This window comes from Meleagris gallopavo, chromosome 1, assembly GCF_905368555.1.
Source record: "Meleagris gallopavo chromosome 1, MGAL_WU_HG_1.1, whole genome shotgun sequence".
Lineage (NCBI taxonomy): Eukaryota > Metazoa > Chordata > Aves > Galliformes > Phasianidae > Meleagris > Meleagris gallopavo.
The window spans coordinates 84,438,340-84,453,076 of record NC_139404.1 but is presented as its reverse complement, the minus strand read 5'-3'; the positions used below and the strand labels follow the sequence as shown (position 1 = coordinate 84,453,076).

General features: G+C 35.5%; 1 protein-coding gene across 16 annotated transcripts in view; it reads right to left on the bottom strand.

The window, feature by feature from the left end:
* Window positions 1–14,737, bottom strand: part of LOC116217322 (uncharacterized) — a 672,500-nt gene that overhangs the window by 564,711 nt on the left and 93,052 nt on the right. For all 16 annotated transcript variants that reach the window (XR_014887146.1, XR_014887144.1, XR_014887145.1 and 13 more), the window contains exon 2: window positions 1,449–1,512. Coding sequence is in view for 8 of the 16 variants with exons in the window: in XM_085238984.1 (XP_085095110.1) it covers window positions 1,449–1,512 (64 nt within the window). In the remaining 8 variants the exon portion in view is untranslated. The remainder of the gene's footprint in view (window positions 1–1,448; window positions 1,513–14,737) is intronic.

The following is a 14,737-nucleotide window of genomic DNA, read 5'->3' as shown; positions in this document are numbered from 1 at the left end:
TCAACAAACTGACTTATTCAGGGATGACCATGGTTCAGAAAAAAAGTATGATTCAGAAGTACAGGGGGATTCTCTTAATCTAATCAAGAATCCATCTGAAAGTAGACTGAACTACTCTGGAGCAAAGAACTGGCACTTTGTGTTTCACACTGTTGTTCTCTTATTCTTAAAAATTAGAGTAGAAGAGATCATCCAAAGAGCTATTTCAAAATAATTATTTGGTTTTCTATTCATATTCTTCACAGTTAGAGCCTTTTCAACATCTTTGTTTAACGACCAAAAAAAAAAAAAAAAAGTAATAATAAATTTTAAAAAATGATGGCTGAGGGAGAGTAAAAATAAAAATTAAGCATGAAGTTTTATGTGGCAAGTCTTTCAAATTTAATAGTGTTGAGAAAGTATGAAATATGGCTTTTATAATACAATGCAAAGAAGGAATGCAAATAAAAAGCACAGGTAGCTGAAAACAAGTACCTCAGCAAAATAATGTGATGCCTCAAAATTATCTTTATTTTTCCTTGTACAAACAATTTTTTCATTTGACAATTTTTTTTCTCCCTCAAACTGGTTGAAATGTATTTTGTAAGCTTAGTTAAAAATCCTACCCCCATATTTAAATCCAAACATGAAGACCAGACCTGGAATACTTCAAAAGCTATTAATGTCAATAATGGTAAGTTTTTTGAAAGTTTTCAAAGAAAATCTATACACCATTAATTTTAGTTACAGTTATATATATGAAAGACATTTTAAAACTATATTAAAATGTTCTATTTATAGTATAATTTATTATATTTTACCCAGGAGAACATTCTGATAAGCTATATTTTTCTGATGACAGCAACAGTGGCTAAATAATCCTTTTATTTCCAAGTTTTTCTAGAAGTGAAAACTGAAACTTTATATACATATATTAATTCCTCTCAACATTCAGTTGTACAGCCAGTTTTTCTAAGTGCATTTAACCAAAAATCAGCATATTACTGACCAGTACTAAGCAATTGTTATTATGTCAATATTGAAATTGAAATACTGAATATTGAAAAATACTTTAATTTTGGATTTAGACTGAAAGACTTTCAATTATTCCAGCTCCATTTTTTGTTCTCAAAAGATATATCAAGGAGGGGGGAAGGAACTAATACTATTATTGTAGAATAAAAACAAATTTGATTGATTGATCTGAAAGTAAGGCTTTTTGTACCTGTCTTTTGGAGATTCATTTTTAATATTTTATTCACACATACCAAATTCTTAAATGACATGGGCAAAGTATGTACAAGTGCTATGGTTTTTCAGAGTTGTGCTGTGTCATTAACATTAGCTGTAAAACTTTGTTTTCCCCCGGGAAAACTGATACCAGATCTGGCATTCTTAATGTACAGTATATCAATTCTGTATGTTAGACCTTAGTCCCAGCAAATATAGCAATTAAATAGAACACTTACATGAAGATAAGCAGTCTGAAAATTATGGTTTTCTTGTTTTGTTGAACTGGCAGTGTAGCTGATCCTAAAAATTAAAAGAAAACTAGGATTTAATCAAGTTAAAGACTGTGATAAATTCTATGGTTAGACTGTGATAAAGTGCCTAGTGCATGGCATTCAAGAACAAAAAGGAGCACATTATGTACTCCAGTCTCCACACTCACCTTTTCTCTGTGTGAAACAAAACAGGCTTTTGCAGCTGTTTGTATCAGTGCTTTAAGTTTAATCAAAATTGATGCATCCATATGGATAAAACACTGGCTGACTTTCAACAACAAGATTAGATGTATTGATGTTGTTTTTTTCTTAAAAACGCCCTAGAATCCTTTTTGCCAGAACAATGACCCCTCTCCCTCCCCCCCGCCCAGTCCCCTTCCTATAGGATTTTGGTGCTGGACCAATGTGTGTCAGCCTGAGAATTCCGAGCAGCTTGGTCCCCCACAGCTAGATGCTGCACCCAGGCCCCAACCTGGGATATGGACAGCAACAGGGTTCCTTCATGGCCCTAAGGTGATGGCCCTGGGAGCCTAGTGGGTCACAGACATCTCTGGTTCTGCTTAGTGCAGGCCTGTGGTTTCCGGGTAGACTCAAAGTGGCACCCCCAGACTTCAAGGTGGGGCTCCCAGCCTGCCCATGTCCTCAGTGCCCGGCCACCTGGAAGACCCAAATCTACTTAAGAACCGATCTGTGTTACCTGTGCTGGGAAACTAGGTTGCATATTGGCAAATTTCAACAGCCCAAGATGGCTTTTCTGAAAGGACCCAGCCTGATTACACAGCTGCAGAAGGGCTTTCTCCCTTCTCTAAAGCCACAATCGAGCTGTGGAGGTAGAAGCTGTGAAGCACTTGCCAGGAACCATGTCCAGCATGCTGCAGCATATTCAGCTCTCAGTTTCCCTGCTCAACTCCTGCTCTAACTCAATTTGCTTTATCTGAGAAGCCATTTGTAAAAATTAACTCATCAGGCCTTGCTGCCAAGGCCACCCAGGCCATTCCTCCATCTACCAATGCCTCTACACAATCCAGGAGGGGCTGAGAGTGCAATGCGCAGCAGCCAGGTTCTAGCCAGGTCTATTCCCTGGTAGGCAGTAGACAGACAAGTAGAAACATGCTCCAGTGATTTTTGGGAATGCTGTCATGTCCTTCACATATGGTCAGCTTTTCCAAAATAGCTTATCTTAAAAAGTACCTGCCTTCATTGATTATTCCTCGAAAGGCCAATCGCTGAAATCAGAAGTCTTTTAAATCAGAAGACTTTTAAATGCCACCCAGATGTTTCTCCAGGAATTAGTTTTGAATATTTTCTGCCACCATTCACGTTTCTAATGGACTTCATTTTCTGTCATTAACTGCAGATGGATGATCATTTTTAATGGGACAAAGATGAGCTGCCACTCGTGGGATGAAAACTTCATTCACAGACTCTGCTATAAAGAGGAGTGGTTGAAGAATTACAATAAATGTGATCTGGATCTGATATTTCACTGGCCTGTAGCTGTATTATCATTCAAAAGCGCATGAAAAGTAGGATTTTTTAATGCTCTGCCATGTTTTTCTCACTTTATCACAAGAAACATCTGTTTTATTTACGTGGCTGAATTGGCTGCGGTCTCAAATTTTCATGCAATTTTGTTGTTGTATTTTAATGAAAATTACCTTTTTCATTTCCCTTTCAAGACTCTAGCTTTCCTCTGAGATTGCCAATAACAAATGTCTCCTGCAGTGACAAGAAAATGAACTGGAGTGCTTGGGAACTACACTTGCAGGTATTACGACGTTTCAAAATTATATTTGCTCTAAATCAGAACAGATGCACAAAGTTTAGATGTTACCTGAAACAAAAATACTCTTAAAAATCTGCTATAAGCCCATTATTTCACGTTTTATGTTCTGTGTCATTACAATAAACTTTAAAGAATGTTGCTGTATAAAAATTTAACACACGAAATAGTGAATTTATGAACAGAGAGTATTTAGTCATTAATATTTACCGATCATCTGCACAGCTTTCTCCTAATACTACCATATAAAACAGCAATCATCAGAATGTTAACACCCAACCATAAAAATTAGAATATATGCAGTTTGAAGCTATAACATGAAAGTTCAAAGAAATTTAGTTTTATTTGGTTCCTTAAAAAAAATAAAATAAAATAAAATTCCTAGCTATGTTTTTTTATTTTCCTCTCTTCTCTTTTTTTGACCATCAAAACGAGATTTTTTTCTGACCTCATTGCACTGCTTTATCCCCTTTTCATCTTTTGAACCTGACTATGTAACTCCCAGGTCATATGTGTTTACTACTAATCATATTATTATTTGTACTAAAAAGTCAAATGATTACGTCTAAACAATGATCTTAATAATTCTTCATCAGCAACTAGAAGAAAGATGCATGCCTAAAACAGTCTTTTTTTCTAAAGACAAATATTTAATTAGGACAAGTTAGCCCAATTTTAACTACTCTGAAAACAGAAATAACTGTTCCCTCTGTTTCATGGTGAGAAATTATTTTCCCAATTTGATCAGTTAATGCTTGCAGAATGAAAAATGTGACCTTATGTTTATCTTTCTCTACTTAACAAATGCTGTTTGATATTTTCAAAGCCATGTTGGGGATTATAATATGCATTAATTCTGGTTTTAAATATAGCCTATAGCTCTTCATCAGCTTTGAAAACATTACTATTTTCTATGAGAAAATGCAAAATGGTATCTGTTACTACATGTACATATTCATATTCAGACAGTACAATTTAAATTTTGCCTTTGAAAGCAAAGAATTTCTTTTAAAAAATAAATCGGCATATACTGGATGTTTCTTTTGTCTGTAACTAAAATCTTAAATTAATGTGGTCTTTTTTTTTTTATGAACTTCATTGTGGCATCACTTAACTCACTCAATTTGTATATATCTTTGTTCTTATAAGTGACCAACATTTGTTCCATTAAAAAGTGTGCATGTGTGTGTATTTGCATCTCAAATGAAGATGTTTTTCCAATCTAGATTTAATCACCATACTATCTTCAAAAGAAAAAACCATAGCAGTAACTACTAACGCAGCACTTGTAAAACACTAAATGCCGTATCTCAGAAAGAATATCAAGAAGATTAGAGAAGTTTAGTTATTACATTGACAGCATCCTTGCTTTTTTTTTTTTTTTTTTAGAAATAAAGCTGCAAGATTACTGCAACATTATATATTTTAAGTGTAATCAGAATTGCACTGCTTCACCTTACTATTAAGTAAGGAAACATGCTAATTTCCAGCTCAGGGAGATGCAATCTGAGAAGCCTGTTAGAACCATTTTGGCCCATCTATTCTGAGTGTTTGACACATAAATTATGAGGGAATTGGCTATGTTGCAAACTCGGAATGAACAATTTTTTACAAATGTCTGTGCCCACACTCATGCCTCACAGTAAATTTGCTATAATATACACTGGCCGATTAGCACATTAAAGAGGACTTCTGCAGTCTTACTGCAGGTAAGGGTAGATAAGAACTGCATAGGATACTGATATTTCCCTTACATTATTATTTTCCTGGGCTTTCAGATGTCTCATTTAAGTCTCTGAATTTAACCTACAGTGACGAATTTCAGAAGTCATGGTGTTTTGTGCTCCCTTGGTGGGCTCCAGTATGCTTGCAGAGATGCAGGGACCATCAGCCTTGCAAGGCTAATACAGACTCAGATTCTCTAGAGCTGAAATCTATGTAAGTGTAGGTTTTGGTGGATGCTGCTTTCTAATTAGAACTTTTCACGTAATGAACATAAAATAGAGTAGTTACATTGATTTCCAAAAAGAATCATATTTTAATGTAGTTCCGTAGCATAAAGAATAAGGAAAGGGAAACAAAGATTCCTAACTGATTGGAGAAAACCAGAAACTAAATACTTTTGAATAATTGATAACAATTTGATGGTAATCTCAACAAATACATAAATGAGCGTATTTTTAGCAAAGAAGCTCCCTGCAAAATCTAGGCTTCATAGGCTGAGGCCCAATTCTACTTCGCTTACACAACATGAAGCAATCAGTGACCAAAATAGTGAGACAATAAACTGGAGCTGGCCCACAGCTAACATTTTTTCCACTACAAATTCAGACATCATATATATATTTGAAAACAAAACTGAAACACTAGATTAGATCAATTGCGGAGATAATGGACTTCAGAACTTTCAGAGTGAATTGGGCAACAACCATCAGGAATTCAAAAGTTAGTTAACCTTGTCTTAAAGCAAAGAAAAAAGAACATGATGAACACAAGTTAAATGCAAATTACGTGTGCATATGATTTTAAGAATACCTACAGTTAATATTAAAATTTCAAGAAAAAAGAAAATGAATCAATGTTGTCAAAATTTAATATTTCAACTTTTCCTATCAAAGTGTGTTGGAATCAACATATTTCCTCCAACGTTTCAACTTCAATAACAGTACATTTTGATGAAAAACTGTCAAAAAATCAGACATCTTATAAAAATTTTTACACAGCACACTTCACATCTGTAACATTTTCCCTACCAGTCATAGCGCAAATTTCCTCAGCAGTACATTTTCAATAATACCATAGCAATTTATAAAAAGAAAGTAATTATAATCAGAAGAAAAGGACATATGGCTGATCTCATCAAAGGAATTAACGTCTCCCATCTCAAAAATGACATTACCAAGAGATCCCAGATGAAGAAAGATGGAGAAAAGTTAATAATTAAGGAAGATATGTATCCCAAATATTCACATGCAAAGTCAAAATGCATTCAAATCATGTATTGTTTTAGGTGAAGCTTACCACAACAAAGTAACCACAAGCACATTGTAAGAATCTGACACTCGGGGAAAGAAAGAATATCAAAATTTGCAGTCTTCAAAGTCAAACATTTGAAAAATTAGTTTCGAGGAAGATTTCATTCTGGTGCAAGCCAAATCATACTTTGCACGAACCATACAGACACCAGTGGGGAAGCAGCATCTGTGGCTACCTTGACTGTGCATGTATTCAGACAGAGAGCAGCTAACAGCAAAAAATAAGACCTGATCGCAACGTATGACCAAGTTGATCTTCACTGATATACCCACAAAGGGACTTAGTGGGTTCTAAATAGTATCATAGAATCATAGAATCACAAGGTTGGAAACGACCTATAAGATCATCTACTCCAACCGTCTTCTCATTACCACTGCTACCACAAGCTACTAAACCTCCTCATTCAGACGCCTCTTGAACACTGCCAGGGACGGCGACTCCACTATCTCCCTGGGCAGCCATTCCAGTGCCTGACCACTCTCTGACAGAAAAAGCTTTTCCTCATTCTAACCTAAACCTCCCCTGGTACAACTTGCGGCCATTTCCCCGGGTCCTGTTCATTGCCTGAGAAGAGGCCAAACCTCTCTTCATCACAACCTCCCTTCAGGAAGTTGTAGAGCATGTTGTAAGCATCCACCCCAACTTACTGTACAGTATCCTCCCAATATGGAAATATGTCAGAAGACTGTCTACAAAGGGCTAAAGGTCACTAAATTACTGAGTCAGTAAGAACAGTTTGTTTACAAGAGTGTAGCTTAGCATTCCACCTGTCTCTGCTTATGTACAGCCTGTTCTTGGCCTCATCAGTCTAAAAGATAATTATCCTATGATAAGATTTTAAATAATGGGCCAAATATTTCCTAAATATTTTTTCATTCTACAACAAGTATCACTATTACTAGCCTCTAATCAGTCATTACTGTCATTTCTAAGATTCAAAATATTTTTGATTCCATTTTTAAGTTTGCAGGCATCTTTTACTTCAGTGGACATAGGACCAATCTTTATTCCTTTAATAGAGCAAATTCACTAAAGAATATGGATGCACTCATATATTTCAAAGGTAATTCTGAATATTTAGGACTTGGCGCAGATGAGAATCTTCTTAGATTTCTCAGAGACAAACAAGGTGTTCTCTTGCCTGTGCTGGGGAATTCTGATTTACAATTCCCAGGCCCCATTTCACATCAATAGCAATCTTCTTTTCTGCAAAGTTCACTCTTTCTCCCTAATATTTGTTTTAGTTTCCTGTTTGCCCTTTTAGTGGTTAAAGCTGACTTTACAGTATTGTTTTCTTACAGTTGAATTGACTGTTTCAGAGGAGCTTCAAAATGTGCTTAGAGGCTATACAAGGAAGAAGCTTCCTCTTCTCAGCTTAGCATGGGTGCTATTTCTATGATAACACTATTAAAACAAACCAAGAAAAAGCATCATTATATACTAATTGTTTTACAGAGGGAGAGTCTGATTTTGTACTTTGAAAACAACTTCAGAGAATTCATAATTTGGTATAAGCCATCTGTAGAATACTGACAATAGATTTTTTTAAGATTCTCATTGCTAGATCAGAATATGAGAGTTCTTTTGTCACATATGATAGCCACTGAACGTCTGCTCCAGTACTGAGCCCTAAGCCAAACCTTTGATATCCACAATGTCAAAATCAATCTGAATATATTAAGAAGCTAATTGGTCTTGTTAAATTCTCCCAGTCTAAGCAGAGTGGCTGTCACTGTCAATTCTTAGTTACAGGGCACTTTCAGATACCAAGTATGTGTTCCTCTGAATCTAGGATTAACACAAGCCCTTTACCTCACTCTCCTAACTGCTTCTGTACTACTTATGCACAGATGTGGATGAGAGGAGTAAGACATGGGGTATAGCTCACAATTTAGAGGGAGCTAGTACTTACTCATCTAGTTGTGAGAGACCAGTTCCTCATTTTCTCCTGGAAAGTCTTGCTTTCTACGGCCATACAAGGCTACTCAATACCACTCTATCATGTCGTTGCTGTAAGATTATTCCAAATGTTAGAATTCAGTGTGTTGAAGTGATAAGTGCTGCAAAATTGATTGAATTCAGTCTCTATCCAGTTTTTTTCTCTCAAGGAAGAAATGACTTAGATTACTCTAACAAGCAGCAGACTTGGCAACAAAGAGTTAATACATTTTCTTTCTGAGACTTTGATGAGATGAAGAAAAGACTCAGCAGAAAGGGTCAAAGAAGGTTTTTAATATATTCTGAAAATATACTCAGAACTCGGTAAATATAGATGAGAGTCCACAAGTAAGAAAGAGGGAAGGATAAAAATAGATTGTTGAGTTGGAGCACTCAAGTGATTCAGAATAGGATGATCAAAAAAAGAGCAGAAATTCAACTAACCCCTTTATAAGTGACATTTTACACTGAAGACCAAAATTCAGAATGATGTTTTCTTTTAATTCTAGAATTTATTTTTTCCCATATTTCAAAGCTGGACATTTTAAAGTCACTTTAAATAACGAGGTATACAGAGATAGGTGACTTGCATGCATGTATAGATGATATAGGTTGATCATGCCAGAAGTGTTTTCAAAATGGTAGAATTTAATTTAATGGCAATAGCAAGAAATACTAGTTGAAACCACACGTACTGAATACTGAAAAAAAAAAACTGATAATTGCAGTTCTCTACTAGCTATATTAAGCCTGTAATAATGAAGACACTGAATAGGAAAGTCCAGACAATATCTTTCAGTAAATCTTAAACTGTAGTCACATCATAAGAATAGATATGATCTGCACAAAAGCAAGCATTTGGAGAGACGTATCAATATCTCATCTTTTCAAATATCCACCTAAATGTGATCTGGAGAGATAATGGAGAGAACTGACATTTAACTTGAGATAATGTGATTAAAAAAATAGGGAAAAAAAAATCAGAGTGCCATCTGACAGGCACAAACCAGGTGGAGTCATTTTACACACAATAACGAGAAATGGAAGAAATGTCACTTTTCCTTTCCCTGCCCCCACACAACAAATCTATCATCAAGAAAAACAATCAATCGATCTGTGCAGTCTCCCATGTGAGTTACAGAAAACAAAATGAACTTACAGTTTTATCCACGTTAGTGCCATACTGTGGCCCAGTTCAGAAGGAGCTGTAATTTTTCAGGTGAGCAGGGAATGAGAAGACGACAATGAGAATACAAGAACCACAAAAATACATGGTTTTAACCTAAAAAAAAGTCTGTAAGAGAGAAAAATTCCTAACAATGTAATGAAAATGGCTTCTGGCCACATTTGGAGGTATTTTGACATTCAAAAAGTAGAGTTGTGCACAATGTTTTCATCTTCTGGTGTTGTATTTTTTTTTTTTTTTCTCTAAACAAGTAACATGCATCCTTTGCCATTGTTATTTCCAGTTCTTAGCTAAAAAATTTTGAAGAGTCAACAAAACGTACCTTTGACAACAACCTTCTAAAAACACAGATCAAACATCCAGTTTAGTTTCCATATCAGTCAGGATCAACTGCCCAAGTGTCCACAGAAAGAATCAAGAGGAATGAATGGAGTCAAAACAAAGTGATGTGAAAGCTCAAGTAAATATTCTGCATAATGTCTTGCCCTCCTCTGCCGGTTCTAATGACAAGTAATTCTCAGCTTCCCAGTTCTGCTGGACTATCATTTTCACTTCTGAAAGCAGCTGACAGCAAGTAGTAGGAAATGCTTTGATTAAGAAAAGATATGATAATAGACGAAGTTCTTACACTCTGCCAGCCTTGTCTAGGTGGATAAGAAGATGCAGAATGAAATTGGCATCATAGGGTGCTAGAAAATTTACACGAGAGCCTTTTAACTGGACCACAAACACCAACCATTAACATGCTCTTCAAGTCTGGAATAGTTTGTAATAGCATACTTTTAAGTTACAGCAGCTGAGCCTATTCCTACATAGGTAATAAATCCTAATCACTGTGAGCTTATTTATACTAATTTCAGTTGATGGCAAAAGCTCTCATCTGTACTCTAATGTCTTACAGGGTGGTAGGATTGACTCAGATATATTTCAGAATCCAATAACAACTTGCAGTGAAGAGCTGCAGTGAAAATTTCTTTATACTCATCTAGGAAACGTTTTCACACAAATACTCCCACTACTTTCAAAGAAATCCCTTGTAAAATATTAGCAGTACCTCTGCTGGAAAGAAAAAAGAGATCTCTGCATGCATAATGTTGTCTGCATTGGTAGAAAGGACTGAGTTGTTCTTGATGAGTTATGTCTATGGATCACGTATTTAATGGCGGAGACACATAAGTGCCACAGTTTTCCCTTAAACACTAAGCTTATGGAATTTCATCTTTGAAGGATGGAAAAGTTAGATGGATAAATAACTACAGTCTATTTTTCTACCCTTTCTGCAATGATTCACACAAGTTTTACAATCTTACCTGCTCTGTAGGGAATTCCTGCTGGGCAAATTCCTTTTTTACTTGATTTGCTTGTTACTCTATTCTTATCTGTCCCCATAACATGTAACTTATAGCAGCTCAGAATATGCCTCCGCATGTCAATGCAAGCTGACAGTTTACCCAACTTGACTCACTCAGGAGCCCATAATTTGTCTTGCTACATGCACCCTTAAATTGCAGTTCGAAAAACATTAGCGATGTGATTTAATTCTCCAGTTTATTTATGTTTGAAAGGCTAATGTATACACTATTTGAATGTGAAATTATTACTGAATGGAAAAAGAACTTATCTGCAATAAGCAAAGGCTCAAATATGATGTGCTAACAATACATTTCATGGGAGAAAATGAATGAAAATAAACACTCTATGGATTTACAGCCAGTGTTGAGTTTAGCACATTTAAATTAAGGATGAGGTGTAATACAATCAAAATTAATAGGAAGCTGGTACAAAACTATTTTTCTTTTAATAACACTTAGAATTTTATTGCCTTTCCAAATTCCCAGAGTCTTTTCAGCTTGAAAAGTCACTCAAATAATGGTTTTATTCTGAGTAAACCAGTGTGGTTTGAGGCTACATATATATCTGCTTAGATACATCATCTGATTCTGCCAAGTCTTCTGCACATGTTTATGTTTTACAGCCAAATACTTTGACTCTGTAGACCTTAGAAATTAAGCAGTGGTCTGCGTAGAGACATTGAACCATACAATGGTTTTAATTTTAGGAATGGTTTTAGGAAGAGGCCTTAAAGATCATGTAGTCATCTTTGCAAAACTCAGTACAGCAATTCACTATTACACATTTTCACACTCTTAGTGAGAAGCAAATGACACAAACAGGCTTTGAGCATATGTGCTTAATTTTATATAAATAATCCAGTTGACTTCATTGTTAATATTCATGTACATAAAGTACGTAGATATTTGCCAGATGAGGACTTCTCTGACTGTCTTTCTTCTGGATCCATTTTTACCTAACATTTGCACCAGTGTGAAATTTATCTCAAAAGGCTATGATGTTTATTGGTTCAAAGAAGAAAGATGTATTTTTTAGAGGTAATTAATGTATCTAATAATATAGCAATTTATTGTTATAAAACACACGGTTCAAGTAATGACAAGACTGATCAGTGTATGAAGACCAACTTTGAATTGGTCTTTCATAAAGAGAACAATTCCTACATAATACTAATTCAAATCAGCCTAAAGTTCAATCATGTAACACATATTCTTAACTTCTATACGGTTAAGTCTAGCAAAGCATCAATGCAGTACAAAATTCATCACAACCGATCTACGGACAAAACATTTCTCAACATTACTTTTTTTTATTAAAATAACACACCTTTTTTTTTCCTAGTCAAGCCTAAGAACATTGTCTTTGACAAGAAAATTCAAACCTTTTTGCTGCATAAGAAACTAAATTATGCACAAGCTTCAGCTAAGAACGAAAAAAGGACCCCAACCCCCCACTCCATCTCATAGAAGCAATTTAGTTTACTCAACACCCTGTCAAACCCATTTGACATGAAATTCCAGACTACTTAAAAGTGCTTTTTCCTTTAATTTATTTCTGTTTATTTTTGCAGGACTTACTGTTTTGATCCCTCTTTAATGTACCTGGGAGGTAAACTCCTCCACTTTATAGTTAAAGGAAAAATAACAACTTTGAGAAGCATTTTAATGACTCACATATATTGTCGAAAGAAAACATTTTCGTCTTCTGTATTTCATGCATGCACAAAATCTCTAGATTACTTCCTTCTCACAAACTTCCTAGAATATAAGATCTGAATCTGGCTATGCAATGCAGCTGTAACATTTTCCCCATCCTCATACATTTCTTAGAGGTTGAAAACCTACCAAAAAGCAACCAACCCAAAAAAGAGCAGATTTATTTTTCAGTATTAAAGGCAAAAATATAGTCAAATAGAACAAATCTTCAGAACAAGTGAGACATCCATGAGGGAGGACACTTTCTGCAGAGCATTTTTTGTCAATGTAAAGACAGCAAGAGCAGAAAACTTAAGTGTCCCAGATCAAAGCTTTTGTCCTACAACAATATTGTGATCTTCTTGTGGTCTGCTGATGGCTGACTGCAAGTGAAAACGAAAACAATCATCATAGAAGAAGGTGCTGCAGCACCAGTCAGCTTAAGACAAACATACAGAGACAAGAAACCCAATAGTTATATGGTCATATTACTACTGTTTGTTTCCTAGTAAGAACTAGCCTTTCCTGTTACGAAGCCATGTTGTTCTTCCTCCCCATACTCAAAATGGTCTTGGAGATCTCGTAAATGTTGCAAGAAAAAATGATTCAAGAATTCTGAACCTACTAAGCCTTTTGCATCCCTCGTTTGTTTTTCTCAGCATTTTAAAAATAACAGTATATGAACGTCATTAGTCCAAGTTCATTCTGCTGGAGTAGCAATACATTCTCTACTAGAAAAGCATGAGAAATCCCAGAGGAGCAATAACACGTCTGCAATGCTTGGACAGAGTGAGAAGCTTAAGCTGGCTGCAAAAGCCTTTTTACCCTTTAAGAGCTACATCGAATAAAACTAGTTACTAGAGTTTTCTTATGAACCTTACTAGTTATATAATCGCATACCTCTTCCTCACATACAAAATGGCGCAGAGAAGAATGCCTATGCTGTGTCTTAAATTTCAGGGCTGTCATAGAATCATAGAATGGCTTGAGTTGGAAAATACCTCAAGAATCATCAAGTTACAACCTCCTGCCACAAGCAGGGACATCAATCTCCAGATCTGGTACTAGACCAGGTTGCCCAGGGCCTCATCCAACCTGGCCTTGAACATCTTCAGGGACGGGACATCCACCACCTCTCTGGGCAGCCTGTTCCAGCACCTCACCTTTCAGTAAAGAACTTCCCCCTGACATCCAATCTAAGCCTTCCCTCATTGAGCTTAAAATCATTCCCCCTAGTCCTATCGCTGTCTACCCTTAAAAAAATTGATTTCCCTCCTTTTCATAATCCCTTTTTAAAAACTGGAAGGCTGCAATGAGGTCTCCTCACAGCCTTCTCTTCTCCAGGCTGAACTAGCCCAGCTGCCTCAGCATGTCTTTATACAGGAGATGCTCCAGCTCTCATTTTACAAAAAACTCCCTAGGTAAGTGTATACATATAGTTATGCATATAATAATTTAGCCCAAGAAGATAAATGTTTAAAAGAGGAGAAAAACAAAATTTGTACTCACAATCACTGTAAACCTGTTTCATGATGGCTGAAAAATGCAGTCCTCAGATGAATTCTAAAATGTGTTTGAAATAGAAAATCCAAGGCAATCTTTCATTATCAACATTATTTTTTTGTGTGTGTTTGAAATATATTTTTTTTAAACCAGAAATTTCTTGACAGAAGTGTTTTATGAATTAACTGTAATGCATTATTGAATTTTCTAGAAAAAAATTGTGTACACAATATAAAATTGAGTATAAAATATGTCGAATTCCTCATTCATAAATTTGCACAAAAACACAGAGGGTTTTTTTTTTTTTTTTTTTTTTTTTTTTTTTTTTCATTTTTCTAACATACACCAAGAGAAAAATGCTCAAATTTGGCCAGGATACATAAGTACTTCAAAGAAGAAAAGAGAGAAATGGAAACATCTGGGCATTTTAAAAATAGAACAGCACATCCATTTTGAAATTGACCTCATCTTTTAAATACCCCCTAAGAATAATCACTTTAGTTTTGTACTGTTTTGTGCAGCCATATCATTTGTAACTGAACAGAGAGACATTCTTCAGATCTGTGTTTCCCTAAAAAAAAGAACACACTCAAAAAACAAAACAAAACAAAAAACAATCCATCCAAAACATAAACAAAAGACCCAACTGGCAAGTCTTCAGAACTTTACACTCTTAATCAACATGAGGCTCTCCCTGCCACACATTCACAGTGTTTAAACTTGGCCACTAGATTCAGAAACCCATTACTTGCACAGCTCT